This window comes from Helobdella robusta (assembly GCF_000326865.2).
Source record: "Helobdella robusta unplaced genomic scaffold HELROscaffold_25, whole genome shotgun sequence".
NCBI lineage: Eukaryota > Metazoa > Annelida > Clitellata > Rhynchobdellida > Glossiphoniidae > Helobdella > Helobdella robusta.
The window spans coordinates 477,080-498,995 of NW_008704310.1; the positions used below are offsets into that span (position 1 = coordinate 477,080).

At 33.9% G+C, this 21,916-nt stretch overlaps 1 protein-coding gene across 1 annotated transcript; it reads right to left on the minus strand.

The window, feature by feature from the left end:
* Window positions 1–401: 401 nt before the first annotated feature.
* On the minus strand, window positions 402–16,593 carry HELRODRAFT_191792 (hypothetical protein). The gene is made up of 21 exons (XM_009019576.1): window positions 16,274–16,593; window positions 14,271–14,635; window positions 13,955–14,075; window positions 13,518–13,672; window positions 13,109–13,336; window positions 12,607–12,855; window positions 12,222–12,347; window positions 11,727–11,872; window positions 10,799–10,994; window positions 10,447–10,569; window positions 9,469–9,629; window positions 8,641–8,848; window positions 8,244–8,369; window positions 7,974–8,101; window positions 7,540–7,753; window positions 7,140–7,317; window positions 6,376–6,451; window positions 5,975–6,216; window positions 4,700–5,944; window positions 4,432–4,494; window positions 402–638 (listed from the first exon to the last, which is right to left on the minus strand). Exons 1-18 carry the CDS (start codon window positions 16,546–16,548, stop codon window positions 5,986–5,988), a joined length of 3,306 nt encoding a protein of 1,101 aa, XP_009017824.1. The 5' UTR covers window positions 16,549–16,593; the 3' UTR covers window positions 402–638; window positions 4,432–4,494; window positions 4,700–5,944; window positions 5,975–5,985.
* Window positions 16,594–21,916: the final 5,323 nt, after the last annotated feature.

Below are 21,916 nucleotides of genomic sequence, written 5' to 3' on the forward strand. Positions count from 1 at the left end.
AATTTCAGTACAACTTCCCAAATAACTCCTAGTTTGAAATTATTTTGAATTTTTTTTTTATGAATTTGCAGCTTGTCTTCATTGGGTTTCAACTGTGACAACGCACCGCACCAGCGCTTGTGCATTACATAATAACAGACTTACTACGTTAAGTTTATATGTACTAGTACACATTGCGTGTACGCATGGAATTTGTCTTGTTTGTTTAATGCATTGCATTGTTATAGATTCTAACAAATTTATCTAACTAGACTTGCGTACGATGACGTAACCAGGCAGAAATCAAGTTGACCAATAGGCACGCAGCTTTTGGGCCGGCTAGTTGCGTAATCTTACGTATGAATGGATTCGTATATTAGGCTTTCGTTCGTTCGTTCGTTTGTTTCATGAGAGGATTGTATTGAGGAAATGTTTGGTTGTGTACAATGTGATTCTATGTATGTATGTATGTATTGCCTTTTTCTGTAAACATTTGAAGAAGATTTGAGAATTTTATTAAAAATTATTTCACCATTCCAAAGTATTGGATATTTTAATATTTAAACGTTGTTTCCCATCTCGGATATAACATACAGTAAGGATAAATTGGATTTGACTTGAAGACATGTTGAGTCGGAATAAATTTCCAGATCAGAATGGTTGGTAGGCCCTAATTTATATCAATTTCAACTAATTTAGTTTCAATCATTTCTCTTATTTCATAATGTGAATATAATTAATTATTTTATATAATAATTTGTAACAACTTAAGGTCACCATGCATCTCATTGCAATGTGGCCCATTTATCTTAATATCACAATGGTTGCCGGCCTACAGCTTGCTACTTGGTGATGCTTAGTACATAAAAGTCATCAAACAAAAAATCTAAATCAAAAATTCAAACTTTATAGTATAGGAATTTAAAAAAAAAATAAATGCTGATAATTTTCGGTTCAGTAAACCTTATTTGCCAAAACGATTTCAAAAATTTCTAATCAAGAAATAAATTGAAAATTGTCAAATTATAAAATCTCGGAGAAACATGGAAAAAATTTTCATTCACAACTAATCCTTTGTCATAATTGAAAGCTAGGAAAAACTATTTTATCACTGTATGCAAAACTGTTTCTTATGATGACGGGAGGGATCTGATGGGGCCAACACGAGAGGGTCAAACCGCCTGGGCGGGTGGGTGCAACAACGGGCCATCCTACATACCATGTTATTTTTTTGGACTTGTTTATTTTCAAACCGGCTTTACGATGTCAATTTTGTAGTGATTTGCATTAAAAATGTTTCAATGTTTCAAACTCTTATATACAAGTCCTATGAATTGGGCAAAAACTAGTTGTTTAGATAAAATGATTCCCAATTATTTTTATAGATCTACAGTGTGTTTCCTCACAACGGACTTAATCCGTTTCGTTAGACTTCTATGTAAATCGAAATAATTGGTTTCGCGCCGAAACATAACATCGAAAAAAACGAAAAATGGTAAATAAAAATCAGAAAAACTAGTGGATATGAATGAAACCAATCAGTTTGTCTTTTTCACTTTTCAGAAACACTTAGCAACAAGTAAAAAACCAGTAAAAAGTGCAAAAACTTAGAAAAAGTCCTTTCAAGAAACTTTTCTTAACTTCGCTTTAACTTCGATAGAAAAAGTTTAAGTTTTCTTTCTGAATTTTTTCATTTGATTTTGCTCATCTGCTCTTGAAAAAAGTCAATGCCTTTGAAAGAAAATGAGGGATTTTCACTTCATTTTTCTTTGCAAAAAAATTTTTTGTTTCCATTTGTTGTTATTTGCGCTCTGTCGAAGTTTGCGAGGGACTGGAAGGTCCCGTGGAGCAGTTTTTGGACACCCAAAAGACCCAGGCTGTGGTTCATCCGCCGTTTCTTCTTGCTTCTTTTCTTCCGCCAATTTCTTCTACGGCTTTTCTTCCGGCTTGCTCTTTTTTGCTGGGATTGCCATAGCAACAAAAATCACCCGCTCTTCTTTGTTTTTAAAGCGTCGCGGTAGAATTGGAGGTGGTCGTTGAACAAGTCGCTGAGGCGGTTTGATTTTGCTTTATCCAAGTGCGTTTGGTTCACCCAATCCTAAAGGCGCGCCCAGTCCTTGAGGTTTGACTTGATGTCAGCGGTCGCAAACGTCGAGATGGCTGCTTCCGCTTGTTCCTTCGTCTCCTCTCGTTTCGCTTCTTCTGCAGAGAGCAGCAATTCCTCCTGGGTGAGCTTTTCTTGTTGTTCTTCTTGGAGGTTTTCGACGTTTTCAACGTCGACGTCAAGCATGTTGAGCTGGTGGGTCACCTCGGTAAGTTAAGCTAAAAAATTCCGTTGTGCGGACCTCGATTGCGGGGAAAATCGCGGTTCGTTATGCGGAAATTCGTTGTTTGAGTGGTCCGTTCTGCGGGGACACAATGTATAAACCAGCTTGCAATAACGAATATTAATAATTTATTAAAACAGAATAATCTCCACAGAAATAAAGAGTTTTGTCAGTTTTTATTTTAGGGTGGTCCGAGATTTGTTACATAACAATTTTTTTATGTTTATGTTTAATGCTTAGTCTTTGAATAAAACCTACAAATTTTAGTGCAGTTTTTTGCAGTAGTCGGTCTTGAATTTTATTGTAGAAAGGATGATTTTCATGTGTTGGCGACGACCTCTATTCTGTTTACCATTAATTCCTGAGTTCAAACCAGAGTGTCAATATCGGATTAAAATTATTTGACTTTGGCCTTTTTAAATATTCATACTCCGATTCCGACTTAGAAAAAATGTTATGCCTTTGCATCATAATTTTACCTTATTACTACTAATAAATAAAGGAAACTTTAAAAAACACTTAAAATCAGTCAGTGTAATTGTTTTTCTTAGTACAAATATGTTGAAGTATGCTAGATTACTGAATATTTCCTCCCTGATCTGGGAGGGAAAACAAGATTTACACATTTTGGCTAAAAATTATTACAAAGAACTTTAATTTGAGGTTTTTTTAAAGATTGGATAAGTGTGTACTTAAAATTAAAAAAAAATGATTCTTGAAAAAAAACAATTCGCAACTTTTCGTTTGTTATGGGAGTGTTACGGAAAATAAAAAAAAGGTGGAAAAAGTCGGATTTCCGTGTTCTGTTGTTTCCACCCGCGGTAAATGTTGCTGATGAACTGTTGAACAATTGCTAGATATGCGGTGCATGTTTGTCTTTGAAATATCGATGTTAACATAATCGCCAATATATCGATAACCAGACCCTCAAAAACAATGATATAAAATTTTGGTCTGTTCAACAAAAACTTGAAACAACATAAAACGGACTGACAACTTCGATGTTTTTAAATACGATGCTGCATCGTATATAGGAAACAATCGCTTGCAATTCTCGCAGAGCATGTACGCTCGAATATAATTTTATACCATTTATTATAATTTCTAAGACCTGCATGAAACAATACATATCTTCAAATTTTGAATGTGAAAAAAAGTCATTTGTTCATTTTCTTCTCAAGATTAATCTATGACTATGCAGCACCTAGGAAGTTTTGCCCGAGAAGCCACTGCATTCACTGTGGACCTGGTAAGTAATTTGCACTGTACACAGCGACTAGTTGAAAAAAAAAACATATCGCGGTATTTCACCGGGAACCAAGTTAATTTACATGAATACATGCAATAACTACTGCATGCAAAGTAAAATACGATGTCGCAGTATTTATTTATTTCGGACTTTTTAATTTAAGCAGCGGTATAGTTTGCGGACGGAGCAAATTTCGTAAGATAAGCAGAATTTTGAATTTCAGGATTTATTTTGAGTATTTAGCCTGCCAGCGTACATTTGCCACTTCACTCAAGCCACCTAGGCGTGTGGCTCCAACTGCACCACCGGTCGCGACGGCCTCTTAGATGCGAACGTCAAAAAAATGTTTGCAACGTATTTCAAAATAGTTAATCAACTTCACTATTGAATAATCACATAAGCATGAAATTTGATACGAATAGAATTGAATCTCATGGATCTGATAGCGTCTCGAACATTTCACGCTTAATGTGCACCCGCATCAACTTATTGAATTATTTCAATATTATCGATCTCAATTTGATCGATAAGAATTTTTGGATAGTTTGAAATTACGTAACAACCGACCTAACTAGCAAATGTTCTCAACACTAAACTTCATAAATAGCAATTTTTATTGCTATCTGCTCGCTGATAACGATTTCTCATGTATCACGTTTCATTCACAGAACTCTAATTAATTTATAGAGAATATTTCTACTCTTTCATATCAAAATTTTAATTAAAGCTTAAACAGTTCAAATGAAATTAAATAAATTAGCACGTTGATACCTTGAATGTAGACTGTGTTCGTGGTTTAAAAGCATCAACCTGTCACCTCTAACCATCCACACACGTCTTCATGTTAATTAATTGTGGTATTTTAAAAATTTTCAGTCTGGAATCGCAAGATGGTCCCGTCGTATGAGGCAAACCACGAAAAACATTTCACAACACTTGGTTAATCATTTCTCTTTTCAATGTTTAGAATAATTCAAAATTTGAAAAATTTCTCGACATTTATAACTTTTTGCAGACCACATTATGGCTTTAAACGTATGTTTGATTTAATTACGACAGCCTAATATTATTCAATTGTTTATTTGCCATAACTGCCAGTCGTGCAATTTTTTTAAAATAAAAAGTAATCGATAAAAAATTGCAGAACCGTCCAATCAGCTGATGAACCCCTTCGTGAACAGCATGGCCCCCACGTACCAGGATCTGCACACCATACCCCCACCTTTCTACCAGGACTACAACAACGGCTCCCACCCCAACAACCAGTTCTACCTTACCTACATTCCGGCACCGACAACAATCATCAACAACATCTACAACGACAACAGCTGCGCCAACAACAACTGTAACAACAACAACAACAATAACAACAACTGCAACAGCAACAACAACGTTCTTCTGGATGTACAGGAGACCTCTTTCGAGAAACGAAACCGCGGTGAAAAGAAACCCGTGCCAGAAGAGTTGAAGGACGAGAGGTACAAGGCCAAGAGGGCAAAGAACAACGAAGCAGCAAAGCGATCGCGGGACACAAAGAAGAGCCGAGAGCAAGAAAATGAAAAGAAGTTGGCCTGCCTAAAAGAGGAGCTCAGAAGAACACATGAAGAAGTTAACATTACGAAGAACAAAATTCAAGCTTTGGAAAACGAAATCGAGAAAAGGAAATATTACTGCTTCTCCTCACCCAGCAACCCAAACTTCTTCTTCAAATAATTTGTATAGCGTATGAGTCTGATCCGAATGCAGTGTTTATTTATTATTTTGATATTTCTGAATCTGAATTTCTATCATGTTGCCTTAATTGTGATATTCCGAGATTTGAAGTGCTTTTTTTCTCTTCCATTCTTCTATAACGACTGTAACATGCAACTTTTATATTTTCAATTACTTGTTTTGGTAGTCTAAGTTTCATAATTGTCTACTAAGAATATTTTATGAACGTTTAAATTGTGATTAAGCATTTGCTTGAAACGAATTGTGTGCGAAAGTTAATTAACCAAAATATTTTATAAACCGGCTAGCTCATTGGCATTTGAAATCATGTTCGCGATAGAATATCCAACATTGTTAGTCTCGGTATAAATGAATGTATATATATCATGTAAAATTTATGTATATATAATGTATATATAATTTATCATTTTTTTATTTATTTTGTATAACTTTTTTATTGAATTTACCACTGAAGAACAGTCTTTAAAAGAAGGAACAACAACGACAACAACATAAAAGACATTCGTATGCAATAAATATCAGTCCAGTAGCTCATAAATTATGATAATTAGGATGATAATAGATTATAAATAATAAATGAGCACTGAAATATCAGCTCGTACATTGAATAAATTATTACAAAACATTGAAAAGTTAGAAGTCTTTGAGGAGAAATTGCGAGTCGGTTGACGAGGGACATTATGCGCGAGGGTACAATCAGTGGATGGCGTTGGAAAGATTCTTGCGTCTCTGCTGCTGTCTGTTCTTCCTAGCCTGGTTCCTTCGAGCGCGCCTGCTCCTGGCGATGTTCTTCTGCCAGGTGGACTTGTGCAGCGGGTTGTGAGGTATCTGCTCGTACGTGGCGTGGAAGCCCTTGCCATCAATTGCGTCGTCGGTGAAGAGTTTTATCAAAAGTTCGTTGTAATGAGATATAATCACTGGCGGGATCTGTTCAAATGTATTATTGAAGTTTTGAAAATTGCTCTGAATGGATTACAGCAAAACTAGTTTTCTTAGGTTAGAACAATTGTCATGAATCATTTAAAAAAAAATATTAATTTTAGTTGATGCTACTTATGTGCGAATGCATTATAATGTTACAATAACCCTGGATCCACACGAGGTGTCGATCAGTTGTTCGGTGCCCTCATGATCAACGTCATATATCTCAACGTTGTCGTACCTGCGAGGAACATTTTTAAATAACTGAATTCAATAGAAACGGATTAATCAAACAAACAATCAAGACATTCAAAATAATCTCAACTTGCTGAGCAAAGCCTGAAATTCAGTAAAGTGGAGAAATATGTGCTGTAGACTGGCTCAACAATCGTTTCACTGAGTCCATTGGGCAGTTAGGTGGTGGGCAGTAAAATGTTGTTGCTTGGTTTTGTTTATCGGTGACCGGTTTCGAATTGAAAGATTTATATTTTACGACAGGACAAACATTGAATAATATGACTTGCCCTTATTAATGTTTGATGAAAATATGTCTACGATGAAAATATCAAAGCTGATGTCTTTGAGTATAAACATAATAAAGCTAGCAGAATGTGTCTGCACGTACAAATGTAGTGCTGATGTGTGATTCTTGAGGTGTTTAGATTATTATTTGCAGTTAAATTGAAAAAAAAAATCTGCGTTAAAACTTATTGACTGATTTCAAACAACTGCAAAGTAAAGATTAATTATGATAGAGTTTTTTTTGTAAAATTAAATTTTCTTTCATACGTTCATAAAAGTAAATTCAAAAATAGGTCGAACACAAAATTAACAAAAATTATATCGCAAAAACATTATCCAGCTATGCGAAACACTACAAAAGAACATTGCATTCTTTGAAATTATGGCTTAAGAACGATTCAGCTAACTTGCAAACAAGTTCTTCTTCCAACTGAAATGTTAGAAACTTCAATCTGATCCTGTGATGCTTCTCAGCTACTATTTGCCACTGGCACCTGGTCATGGCTTCGTAATTAGACCCGCTGTACTTTGCGTGCGAGTATAAGTTCTGCGCTTTCTTTGTGGCTTCAAATGTTCCACCACAAACTGGAAATCATATGATGGTGTTCATTATTTGTTTGAGGGTATGAACAAAAAAATAAAAACGTAAAACTCATTTTCAAGTGAATTTTTAACATTTTTAACATTAATATTTAACATGATTTTATCAAACTCGTGATATACAAAATTTTAATGTTAAGATGAAAATTAAATTTCAACAAACTAGTGTGTGCCATATTTTTTTGTGAAATTGTTTAGTTAACTGACCTGTTTCCTGATTGGCGTGGAAACCTTTCTTAAAGACAGACTTATCAGAGACGAATCGCATGAACATGACGTTGCCCGAAGCTTCGATTGGGTTTGGTGGTCGCCCGCCACAGAACCTTGTTATCCTCGGAGCTGTCGTGTTCCAGCCGTCGAACAAGTCCACATAGTCGTTGTTGCAATCGGCATGGTATTCAATGTCGCAGTCCAAAAAGTTCTGCTCGAGTGAGAATTATTTAAAATGTTAAACATTTGAATTTTTAAGTTTCAAATTTTAAAGTCTAAATAATTTCAATGTAATCTTGAAGTAAATAAGTTCAATGTAATCTTGAAGTAAATAAGTTCAATATAATCTTGAAGTAAATAAGTTCAATGTAATCTTGAAGTAAATAATTTCAATGTGATCTTGAAGTAAATAATTTTGAAGCGATACGAACAATTTTGATTCGATGGCCTTCTAAACATCTAAACAGCCAGGTGCAATCGGCTAACTGTGGATAATAATCCGGATAGTTTGGACTTTTTATGAAGTTGTCCCGCCCACTTAATTCATGCTTGCAATCACCTGTTGTGTGTTTTCAATTGATTGTTAAATTATTCGTGTGAGTAAGAACATCATGCTCCAAATCTGTTGCTTCAATTGTTGACAATTTTTTGGAATAATGAGTTAAAAATAACATTACTGATACAAAAGAACGTAAGCCAACTTTCTTTGCAGTCCATTTCGTTCTCGTGTAAAACAAATCCTGGCTTGCACTGGCATTTATAACTGCCGATGATGTTGATGCAGATCTGCTGGCAGTGGCCATTGCTTATCGCACATTCATCCTTGTCTGAATTTTATATTCCCACGACCAGCAACGAAGTGTTTTGTTTTTTAATAATTAAAAATTAAATAAATCCAACCAATATCAAGGTTTCTTGACACGAAATTATATTACGGGTCGTAAAGCCAAACCAAAATCATATTGAAATGTTTGCAAAACATACACAAACCAAAGAGAAAAACTGTAAATGGCATAAAATTATTAATATATTAAAATATTAAATAGGGGCACCGGAAACTGTAACAGAAAAAGTTCAAAAGGAGCAAACGCCAACAACCTGTTTCGAATCTAGCCAAGAAGCCAGTTTTTTGGACAGTGCCATCAGTTTTGAAGACGACCCTCATCATGTGGGCGATGGAGGTGATGTTGCGTGGGGCAGTCGTGCCGCAGAACGGTCCGTGGGTGGCTGTGTTGGTGGCGTTCCAACTCTTCACCACCAACGAGTCGTACTCGCAATCTTCCTGAAGGTCACGCATCATACAGCACTTAATGGTGCCATTAATTAATAATAAATTAATATAATATAATTAAACAGAACTTCGACGATATTGTTATTCTCACTGCTGCATTTGTTTAAATTATATTTAATTTTAATTAATAGATAAACTTTATTTAGTATTGTTGAAAAAATAAATAAATAAGCTGCCGCCGTGTGGTAAATCATTCTTATGTGAGATGCAGTTTTTGTACGTAGTATGGCATCAGACTTTGTGGATAATTATAAATGAATAAATCATAAACAAAAATATGATATTTTCTTAATGGAATACAAAAACTTTACGAAAAAACATGTTGTTACATGCGCCAACTTGAAAGAATTAAAATTTTTGGCATGATAAGTTTTAAAACGATTTTCACATCCATCTTCCTCTTTTTAATACGTTATGTGAGTGATTAACGCCAAACAATACGTTAATAAACAGCTAAGCACTTGTTGGAAATATCATGCACGAATAAAACTTTTCTCAATGAGAAAAAAGTATGTCCAGCTATTTCATAAGAACCAGAATTTATTAAATATAACACCAAGTACGATATTACAACTTTGTTTTATTTTTCATCGTAATGTAAGTTTATTTTTCAACTAAAATTTCTTTCAACTTACGTTATTGCCTTCCAAGTCAAATTTGTCAAAGAAGAGAACAATTTGGAATCCACTGTGGGCTATGATTTCCCACTCGCAGGTCTTGTTGTTGGGGTAGAAATGGGGATGGGAGGGGCTGGAGATGGAGCCACTGTGGGTTCGGAGTATTCCCCCGCAGGCCTCTGCTCACAATTCAACATACTCTCATTCATTTCACACGTTTAATTAATTATTATTATTTATTTTTATTTGTTAATTATTTTAATTTATAAAATATTTTTTTTTCAACTGGGTTCGCACTCGCTTTATAACGGTACAGTTAAATGATGGTAGAGCATTGACGTTGTAAATATCATGGTAAGACTACTAAATCTTTGCCGACCAATTTATTCAAGTTCACATTTTCATAATTGGAAAATTTTAAAATTTAAGTACTAGAATTAAAAAATTCTAGTGGTCAACAAATCATCTGTTTAATTTCTGATCAAAACTTAGCGCCTCACATTTTTGTTCATCTAACGCTGAAGAACGAAAATTCCTCAGTTAGGTGGCAAAAAGTTGAAACTGATGTTGATGCGAAGAAATCTTCCTTCATATTTGAAATTGGGATTGAATTTATTAACTTAATTATCTTCTCAACTATCCTCAACTTAGAACAATAAAAAATAATCCAACAATTAAACAACGACAATTAATAAAGCAACAAATTAAATTTTCCCAGAACGTAATGGTATGATATAGGATGAGAATATAAAATAAAACTTTTAATCAAAGTACATTATATGTGCGTACATTACATCCCTACAGATAGGAAGAGCGTGCAAAAATGTAGGAACCGTAAAATCTCGTACTTTGTATATGGAGGTACTTTGTAACCAACCAAATCCGTATTAATGAAATTTCACTGAATCTCAACGAAGTATTTGTATGAAATTAAAAATTGCATCGCCATATGTCTAATAGAAATTGAGTAACGTGTATAACAAAAGACCATCTTACGTTCGCAGCTTCTGCCGTCAGAATGCAGTTCGTAGCCAAGCTTGCAGTCGCAGTGGTAGCTGCCGAGTGTGTTGATGCAGATCTGCTCGCAGCCGTGGTCGTTTGTGGCGCACTCATCGACTTCTGAGAAGCGTTTGTTTTTTTTTCTATTTAGTTAGTTAAGTGATGGTTATTTATCGAAACATAATTTATTTTTCACTATAATCTAAGTGACAATATAATCAGACATTACATAAGCCAAATTTGAAACATATTTTCCGATAAAAAATTACATCAAACATTTCTTGAAGTATTTTTAAATAAGTTTAGAAAACATTCAACTTCTCAAACTCATTGTTTCTTCGCTACGAACCTTTTGTGAAATGAGCAGCAAATCCTGATTTAACGACAGACGAGTCGGACACGAACTTGACGAAGAGCCAGTTGGTGGAGCTTTCAACAGGTTGCGGAAGTTTGTGGCCGCAGAACCTCCCAATGAGGGGGGACATCTCAACGTCACCGTCCCTCAGCTCCACGTAGTCATACACGCACTTGTCGTGGTGCTCGATCTGTCAGGTGCATTTTCATAGATGTTTAATAATCTTGATGACTAAAGTTTTAACCAGGCAATCGAAAGCCGCCCTAGATGATGTTTAAATGTGTGTAAACAAAGCCGCCCAAAAAAGACAAAAGGGCGGATAGCTCCAAGCTAAAAAAAAATCGACTAGCAACAGTTATCTGGTGGCCACATGTGAGGCAAGTTAACAATCATGAAAAGCATAAAAACGTTGGATGGGCGATTAGGTTCGTTGACTTGGTAACCCCCCAGGATCGCAATAGTCCCATGGGCGTTCCTCATTCAAACATTGCGTGGATGTAATTGAAGATTTTCTGGAATGCATAATTCTTCACCAATTTTTCTTGTAATAATCGAAGGATTATCACCAATTCATATTTATTATTGTCGTTTAATTTACAGTTGGAGGTCGATATAACATGTATAACATGAATAGCAAAATTAGCTTGTTTAACAGCATGTTAAAATCTATATTAATTTGTTTATAAAATTTTTAGATAGCATTTAAAGAGCAAACGTCTTCAGTGGAAAACCAATTTGAAGATACATTTAAATGATGCATCGGTTTAATAAAAGTAAAATTGTGGAAAAAAAACATAAAACAAATAATATTTTCACCAAAGTCAATTGAGATAGTGCTGTTCAAATGCTTCCTACATTTCATATAGAAGAAAAACTGATAAACTCGTTTATTGGAAAGAAACAAAAATCAAATTCAGGACACCTCGAAGGATTGAAACTTGAGGGCCACGGTGTATCCATGAGGGACGACGATGTGCCAGGTGCATTTTTTGTTGATTTCGTAGGAGTCAGGATAATGGGGGCTAGTCAGGAGGCCCGAGTCCTTTGCTATCTTCCCGTCGCAAACAGCTGTCACGATGGGGTTAAATAAATAAATATAAATATAAATAAATAATGGGCTTAAACGTAAGTTATATAAGCCCATATCAAAATAGCACTAAAAGACAACAAAAAGCTATCAAACAACAGTGTCAATTTTATGCATTCATTTTTAAACATTCGTGCCATTATTTCTATTAATGTTTGCGAAGATTACGGCGAAAGCTAATTAATTCTATTTCCAATTTCAGAAAATTTACTGCAGTATTTGAAAAAAAATATTAGTTGTAGAAATGGATCAGGCTAAATTTAAATTCAAAATTCAATTAAAAGTGCAAAAGGGATGAATTTAAATGAATTTAACAAACTGAAGTTGGACCTTCATAACGAGCGGTGAACCCCCTGGCGTGCAAACTTCTCAGGGTTCGACGGTACTCAATCCACATGCGACTGTCGCTGGATATCAGCTGGTAGGGCAGACGTAACTTCAAACCACACAGTCTATCTATTGTTCAGCAAACAAAATCAAATGATTGAAACAAAAAAGACTTTCTGGATGAAACTAACTTTTACAGTCTTATTTTAAAATTCAATAATTCAATAAAAAAAACAACTTAAATTAAATTTATTCACTCATAAATTAAAAACAAAATGAAATAGTGTCAAAATTATTTTTGAAAAATGTTTAACTTTCAGATAACTTTCGACAATTTTTAAAAACTCATTCACGAATATTGTTTAATTGATTTCAAATTTTGAAGGACCCATGAGAGGTGATTTGACCCAATGTCCATCTCTAATCTCCAAGACGTCAGTTGAGCAGTTGGGGTTCTCAGGAATGTCGAACGACGTGATGTTCAGGACGATCTTCTCCCCGTGCGATCCTGCTATCCTCCAGGCGCAAACTGCGTTCGTGTCTATAAACCGCATGTACCTCTTCGCGTTCCATGGATAGCCGAATGTTCCACTGGCTTCCAGAAAAGTGTCTCCACATTCTGTGCATTTAATTAATTCTGTTCGTATCAGGTGCTGTTTGTTTTAAACAAATTAAAAAATTTTCATTACAGGTAAAAAATAGTTTGAGCTAAGAAGACAAATTTTTTTGTTTCCGTAACTTTCTTTTCTTTCATTGATTTAAATTTATAAATAAACGACAAAACATGTCAAAAAGGCTTTCTATACTCTGTTAAATTTACGAAACTTACAAATAAGAAATTGTTACCGGAGTTTAAAAAATTTCAATCAAATTTTCATTCAAAGACGAACTTGGGCAGTTATATAATTTGTTAGCCTGGACAATATCTCCAGGACTCAATTCGATACGTTGACCGATCTCGGGTCTGATGTCTTGGTAGACGAGCGGCGTGATGGTGTCCAGGTGAACGGCTTTGGAGAATGTGTTCCTAGCGTAGTGCATGATGCTCAAGTAGTCATATTCCTCGTTCAAACTGTTCACCTCGCTGTGAGTCAGCGTGTTGAAGTTGTACTCTTGGCCTGGTCCGTGTGGCCACGAGTTTTGTTACAAATGAAATTACTTCTTAATAGTACCATTTCTAATATGATATTAAATGTGGTGAAACTAATTCCATTTTACACAATCTCACATATAAAATAAATTACTACACTGTTTTTGAGAAAAAAAAAAATCTCGGGAATGAAATTGTTGAGATGGAACCTGGGAGGATATTTTTAAACACAATTTGCACGTGTGTCTCTCTATCGGGTCGCGTGTGCTTGCGCCAGAACCCGATGACGTGGCCCAACTCATGCACCACGATCCCAAACTTGTCAATTCTTCCCGATGGAGATGGCCTGGGGTCCTGTTCCTTTCTTACCCACAAAGGAACAACAGCTGATTTTTGTAAATCATCGGTGTTAAAAATAAAAACTTTATGATTGTATGGTTCATTTTAAATGTTATGCCTAATTCACGCAACAATTTGTATAAAATGTTTTGCCGAAATGTTGTTTCATACAAATACAAAAAACATTACTTCACAATGGACAACAAACGATTTAGTAATAAAACTTGCAGTTTAGTGGGTGTTGTACCGCTAAATGATATACTGAATTTTAATTTTCAATCTCGAAATGATCTCGAAATGTCCTGACCCGCACGGCTTCTCGGTGAAGAGGATGTAACTGGCGTCTGTGGCGGTCCTCTCAACGAAGGTGATGCAAGTGTGGTTCTCCCAGTGTTTCATCGCCTGGATGAAGAGGGTCTTGTGGGCTCCTTATCAATGATTGATAAACTATTCAGTTCAAATTTAAGACTGGTGACAATTTAGCTTTGGTTAAATAAAATTAGAAATAATAATCAACAATTTTAATGACATCTATCAACGAAATTGATCTGAAAATTAAATTGCAGATGAGAAAAAATCAAATGGCAATTTTGAATTGTTTTCATACAACGCTTAATGAGTACCGCTGAAATTGGCTTCGATTTCATATGGAATCACTCCATAATCCCAGAGTCGGTCGTACTTCGCAGTGGCTGCCCTCTTCCCCCTCCTCTTCACCACATTTCCATCATCATCCAACATCTTTTCATCGTCCTCATCTTCAGCAGAGGTTTTCTTTTTTTTATGAGTAAAATAATTTTTATTTCTTCCAAAAGAATTATGAATTATTCGTTTGTATTGTAGTGGAGTGGAGGTTTGCTTGATGTTTGTTGAATTTGAAGACTTCTTTGTTGGCGGTTGTTTCGCTTTACTCAATTCATTTTTGCTTTTCAACTTGCCTTCTTTATTAACCTGCTTCCCTTGTTTCCCGCTCTTCTTTCTAACTGTTCTGAAAAATTAAAAAATGTGCTATAACTTTCGAAATGTAACAGCACATTTAGTAGTTTTTATTATTTTAAACAATTTTATTCGTACATTCTTAACAATTTCATGTTGCATCTTGTGAGATAAAACTAGGAGAGAATGGCGATTTATTTTCATCGGTTTGTTAATTAAACATTGAAAAACTCGCTTATTAAAAATATAAAAGTTTCATGCATGCTATCTAGAAGCATCTAAACATCAATTTTTAGATGTAAAACAATCTTTTGATCTGACAGACCACTGATTTTTCTAATAATTTTTTTTTTAAATTAACAAACAACAAAATATATTGCTACATCATACTCAAGTAAAATTTTAAACTCGAAATACTCCAATAATATTTCATCAAATGTTGAATTGTTTATAAATTTTAAAGAAAAAACTCAATTATTTTACATAAAAATTAATCATCCCATTGTAAATTACACCACAACAATGTGAAAAATTAATGTATGAATGTGGCTGGTCATAAAAACGACAATATTTTTGCCAGGTTCAGATATGTATGTTGCTGATTGGTTGTGTGCTTGGGTTCATAAGAAACAACTAAACCAGACAGATAGACAGGCAGACAGACAGACAGACAGACAAAAAAACAAACCACATCATCAACGACGAACATTGTTAATTTACTATACATGAAATCTAAATTGTCGATACTGATGTGGCTGCAAGGTAGTCCGATAAAGTTTTTTTTTAATTCATCCGAAATAAATTTGCTTGTGCAATTAGTTTATTGGAGATGTTAATTATTTTCCCACCTAGTTAGAAATAGTCCCGAATGCTTATTTAGCGGTACTTGCATGAAAGCAACTTTCTTATCTGACGTCTACCATGCGTTATGAAGTTTGCCGTTGGACAGTTTTTTGAATTCACGCATTATTCCCAGGCTACCTATAGAGGCCAAGCTCTAAAAATGCTTTAAGGTATTTCTATAATGACTCTTTTAATGAATGCCGATATTTACTGCTAGTATTTTAACAGTTATAAAAGGGTGAAATTAAAAATGAAAAAAACGATTGCGCGGAAATTTTCAGTTGATTGCAACTTTGAAAAAAAAAACTCGTGAAAATTTATGTTATTGCCAAAACGTTCGTTCATTGGCGGAAAATTTCCTATGCACAAAATTGGAACACTTTGATGAACTTCATTCCATTTTATGATGTGCTTAACTATACACAAATACATTCATCATTTAATAGTTGCCCCTACTTCATCCTTGCATTCACTGAATCACCAATGGGTGCCTCTAACAGTTCTTATTATTATCTTTAATTGTTATTTCCAGCATTACCACCATCACTGAGAAAAAATGTTTCCCTCTTTTGTTCATGTTTATTTCATGGAAAAAGAAATGTTGTTTGATATGAGAATCAAAAGCATATTAATTCGTTACACGCAACAATGAAACATCATGAGAGCTCATGCTACACGTTGATTTCATAACGTAGCAAGGATAAACATCATAGTGAGTAAAAAGAAGATGATGATAAATAATGCTGGTAAATAATTCAAAAACACATTTTCTAATTCTCATAGAATGCAAACATTAATTTGTTTATTCATTTGTACACAAACAACTCAACATAAACTTGAAAACTACCTCAGATGGTTCATTTGAGAATAAGACGCTTGTTTATTGTTTTGACTGCGGTTTCTTTTCTTTGACAGTTTTTTCCTTTTGGCTTTTTTGGTATCATTTCTAAAGTTCTTCTTTCTCGTCTTAACCACATGATTTCTGCCAGCAAGATGATCTCTTGTTTTTTTATTTCTTCGCACCTGTCGGCGGGCGTTCGTTTGGTTGCTGTCAACACGTTTCTCGATTTGATTCTGCTTGTTTCGCTTGAGGGCCTGGAGGTTGTTGGCGCCAGTGAACATCAGCAGGTCCTCTTCCGTCAGGGCAATGTCCCCGATGTAGGCAACTGTTCGGTGGTGCGGGTGGTGCAAGTCATTAATTAGTTTTGAAGTTAAATGAATAATCCATTCACAATATAAATTCAAATTTCAATTACGATATAAATGCATGAATTCTGTTTGATCAACAGAATTTGAAGTTTTTAAGATGTCACGACAAAATAATCAGTTTCTAATGATCCATGGCGTCAAAATAGCCACATCGTGCTGAAACGCCGTTAAGCTGTAAAAAAACTATATAAATCCATATAAAATTTGTTTATCTACCATCTTAAAAAAAATTTATAATGATGAGGTCATTGTAAAAATTCATTTTTAAATAAATATTTTATGACAAAATTTTTTTAAATGTTGCCTCATTTTTAAAATCCTTAAATCAATTTTCCATTTACTAAGTATAAATTCAACTGATGTCGATCCAACTTGATGAAAAAGAGCAAACATATTTCATATTTGATGAGACTCGCGAGAGGATTTCTTTAAAAATCCGTTCCAACGTATCGTTGTATAAATAAAAAAAACATTTGAAATTAAAAAATTTCAATCACATTCTGATGACAACTTCGTTGATTGAAAAAAGAAAATGTTGTGGATTAAAAGAAGATGTTGAGAAATGAAATAAAATGTTGAGAAATGAAAAAAAAAGTTGAGAATTAAAAAAAATGTTGAGAAATGAAAGAAGATGTTGAGAATTCAAAGGAAATGTTAAATGAAATTGATTCATAAGAAACAGACGTGCAGCATCGTCGTCTTGAAACACGCGCGCGGATGTATTAAAAATTAATCCCATAATTCCCGGCAATCCAGCAGTCAGGATATGCGCATCGTTCATCGTTAATGACGTACGACGAAGCCTCTGAAGTTTATTTTTTCATTTCTACCATAATTTATTTTATCTGAAAGAAATTTAAATTAATTGTTTTTATTTATATCTATTTTAACTCTTCAATTTATTCGTTTCTTTTTGCATAAATTGTTTGTAAATTAAATTTTTATTTTATTCAAATAATTTGATTTTTTTATATTTTCAAAGCAATCAAAACAATGATGTAGCAATGAAGCTGCTACGTTGAATATTTTGGTGGTTAAGATTGGTTGGAGGTAGTTATGAAATGGATTCGGAGCGTTTGAATGAACATTTGCAGGCAACAAATCATTCCTTAATGAATCAACAGCAACCGATGAGTCTCATGTTCAATAATGATTAATATTCACCGAATGAATTCTTGCTAAAGTTGTAAAACTCCATCAATCTGAAGATCTTGAAGTCTTTTGAAGTTCAAGACGCACGTGTAAAGCTTGCTGTTCACATGGATGGAAATAAAAGTGCATTTGGGAAAACTTGTGCGTGTTTGTGTGTGTGATATGTATGTGATTTTTAAGCACATGTCTTTTTACATTTACGCTATTTAAATGAATGAGCGAATTTAGTGGGTGAATGCACTTGAGACCTGCAGCGTGCGTGTTCAGATAATAATTGAACCACACAAGAGATCATTAAAAAAGCGAACGCTCTGAACTTCCTGGAAAGAATGGGACGGTCATCCACTCACTGACCGCATTGAAGGTAGTCTGGCCAATCAGAAAGAATTGGAATAAGTGGTTTTATTTTTCTTCATTGTATAATTGTTGAAATGACATCCTTATGTCAGACGACTTGAAGGAGAATGATGATGTGGTAGGCAGGGGGATTATCAGATCTACAGAATTACATTTTTCAATCCCACAAAATGAAAACTCAGAAAAATTGAAATTTAAAAAAAAAATTTCAATCTAATTTCCCTTCTAGCTCTCATTTTCATTAGCTGTCTCCTTCACTTTGTCTTTTTTTATAAAAAGTTTCAACTTATTTGGTTCTTTATCATGTTTGCCCAACCAATCAATTTTTCATTTGTTCATTTATCTATTTGTTTGTTCATGGATCTTTCCATGAAGGATGCCACACTTTTAGGGGTAGGTGGCTAGAGGAGTTGAAGAAATTTGTGACATTTTGCGTTAGTTTCAATTTATACGCTGAGTTAATAAAATTTGTGTTAACATATTTTGTTTGGGGTTTGAAAATTAGTGACTGGCGGGAAAAAGTGGGGTAAAAAATGAAAAAAAACTTCCATCCTTTATAGCGGTCACTAGTCAGTCCCTATTTATTAATTTGTATTTATTTGTTTGTTTGTTCACTCATTCAATTATTTGTTTTTTCGTTCGTTCATCCAATCATTTGTCATTCGTTCATATTTATTCATTCACTATAGTTCATATACAATACAGTTCAGATCATGCAGCACCGATATTTTCACACTATAACATTTAGTATTCCACACAACCTACATCACACTTCATATCAAAATATTCCCGATTAGTTAAACACGGATCTGTCATCAGATCCCTGATCCCAATAAAGCAAGGAGATGGTGATGGGATTAACAAACAAACTGGGGAAAGAAGTTCAATTAAAAAGTTAGACAAATTTTTAAAAATCCAGATTCAATCAGGGACACATCAAAGAATATCAAACTGTCACCAATCTCAACGAGTTCAACCGTTCGTACAGCAAACCGGAAACACTCAACTTATAATCTGCCAACATTTATATCAGAGTAACAATAATTTAACAAACTCCTTCCATTGCAGTAAATATGCAGAATATTAGAGATATCAATTACGATGTGATCCTAGCAGAACATGTTCTCCAACATTTTAAAAGATGTATGGATACAGGGTTATATCTGAATAAGATGATGGAGTTATATCTGAATAAGATGATGACTGCCATCACCGAGATGACAATACAATATTAAAATAATGATAACAATATAACAAATAAATTCAAGTTTTTAAAGACTAGTAAGACTATTTGAAGCTATCAGGGGTGCATGATTTTTTTGTACAACAGATACACAATTTGGTTATTAATCGTAGATGCTAAGCTACCAGTAAAAGTCATTTTAAAAAAGTCCAGATGTGCTATATGGAATAATAAATAATTATATAAACATAATATATAAACAATTATGAGCATAATATACATGCATGACATAAACAAATTTACACATAAGAACAAATACGACACAATATGGTGTTATATTGTTACAAGCTATCAATACTCTAAGCTATGTTTTTCAGTGTAGGCACACACACACACACACACACAGATATATATATATATATATATATATATATATATATATATATATATATATATATATATATATAAATATACATACACACCCACACACACACACATACAGAAAGATTATTTTCTTAAAAATGGAAAAAGTCGTTTATAATTTCGAAGGATAAAATTAGTGAAGTTATACTTGGCACGCTTGGGCTGGCGGTCTTGAATTAGCTCTGATTATGACAATATATTATTACAAACATACATATATTATATATATATATAATTATATATATATATATATTATTAATTATTATTAATTTATTTATTAACATATATACATATATATATTTATAATATATAATATATTTATATTATATACATATTGTATGTATGTATGTATGTATTATTTTATTTAAGTAATATTATATGACACTGATAATGATAATGGTAATGATGCTGATGATGACGATGATGATGCTGGTGATGATGATGATGATGATACTGATGATGATGGTAATGCTGGTGATGATGATGATGATGATGGAGGTGGTAATGATGATAGTGACGGTGATGATAGTGATGACCAGCAATTTACTACTGAAACGTCACTCAGCTGGATTGAGACGTCATCAGCGGTGACACACGCGTGTGCAGAACGTCATTCAAAAACCAGCCAGTCTCATTCAATAATAATCAGTGTCTTGTCTGTGCGTGCGTGTGCGTGTGTGTTTGTGTGTGTGTATTGGTATGTGTGTGTGAGTGTGTGTAGATTGGTGTGTGTGTGCGTGTGTGTGAGTGAGTGTGTGTGTGTATATTCACTAATGATTGATCCTTTATATGAATATATTCGTGAGTGCAAATGCAAGATATGTTTCTTCATTATTTCATTCTTGTATATGTGATATGCGTGTGAGTTTGTGCGTATGTACGTGTGTGATTGTGTGTCGGTACGCATGTGTTTGTGTGTATGTACGTTTGTGTTTGTGTATGTGTATGTGTTTTTTATGTTCCAGTGTGCATGCATTCCCGTGCGTGTAGACCTTTGAATAATGGCACATCTGCATAAACAAACTGTCGGCTCAATCAGAGACACGTCTCATTTTTGTTTCAGTCGGTAGAAAATTTTCCAGGCGTTCCATGTGAGTTCTCCAAAACAACTGAACTCCCACAAAAAAATTTCATGCTTTGTACAAATTTGTGTGCCGCTAAGTGGAATTTGAATGAATGGACAAAGTGGTGTGCGGTTGGTGTCTCGGTTGAATTGTTGGATTCACATGATTCGACAGTTGCAATGTTGATTCTCATGAGGTCACGGAGGAACAAATCGTGAAAATATCGTCGCTTCATCACTCTTTAAAAGTTTTTTGAAATGTTTTACTGAAATGCTGACATTCTTTGCAGGCCTTCTCAAGAGATGGAGTGATTAAAATGATTAAAATTTCAACATTAATTCCTTAAAAGGTTTATTATTGTTGTTAGTAGTGGTAGTAGTATTATTATAATTATTAATATTATTATTATTATTTTTATTATTATTTTTATTATTATTAGATAGAATATCACGGGCTATAGCCCATTGCCAAACAAAACAGGAAAATAAAAAATCGAAATACAGAAATACATAAAGTTAAATCAAAAGTTTTGTTGGGTAAATGAAACAAAGAGAGGAGCGTTCATTTCATTTTACAAACCTACAGCAACAGCAACAACGAGAGACAACTTTTTCAGACCAATCAAGTTGAAATAAAAAAAAAGAAAGATTAACTTGTGCAGACCACCTCAACTAAAAATGCTAAAATTGTGCCAATGGAGATGAAACTGAGATAATGTCAATTGACAAACAAACACAGGAAAATAAAAAATAATGCAAATTACTATTCATCATAACTAAACTTTTTCTCATATTCACACAGACACACACGCACACTTATATATATATATATATATATATATATATATTTATATATATATATATATATATTTAAAAATTTGAAAAGTCAATGAAAGACGTAAAAATGAAAGTTTCAGACAAGCGGCGAAGATTTAATTTAAAGACGCAAAATAAATTTTGAGAATCGTGACGGTTGAAGTTTCAATTTTTGTTTTGCACGTGTTAGCTGCAAGAAACCAAAAAACATTTCACAAAATTTTTTAAAAATTGTTTTTCTTATTTATTAAAAAATTATGAATTGGATTTTTTTTTCTATTTTGTTT

What these genes read in the sequence shown, in the direction of transcription:
- HELRODRAFT_191792 (XM_009019576.1), bottom strand. Translation starts at nt 16,548, where the DNA reads ATGTTCACTGGCGCCAACAACCTCCAGGCCCTCAAGCGAAACAAGCAG. An exon ending in TCTCAAATGAACCATCTGAG is followed by an intron (nt 14,636 to 16,273) that starts GTAGTTTTCAAG and finishes TTAATTTTTCAG; the next exon opens with AACAGTTAGAAAGAAGAGCG. An exon ending in GAAGAAGAACTTGTTTGCAA is followed by an intron (nt 6,452 to 7,139) that starts GTTAGCTGAATC and finishes TGTTCCTCGCAG; the next exon opens with GTACGACAACGTTGAGATAT.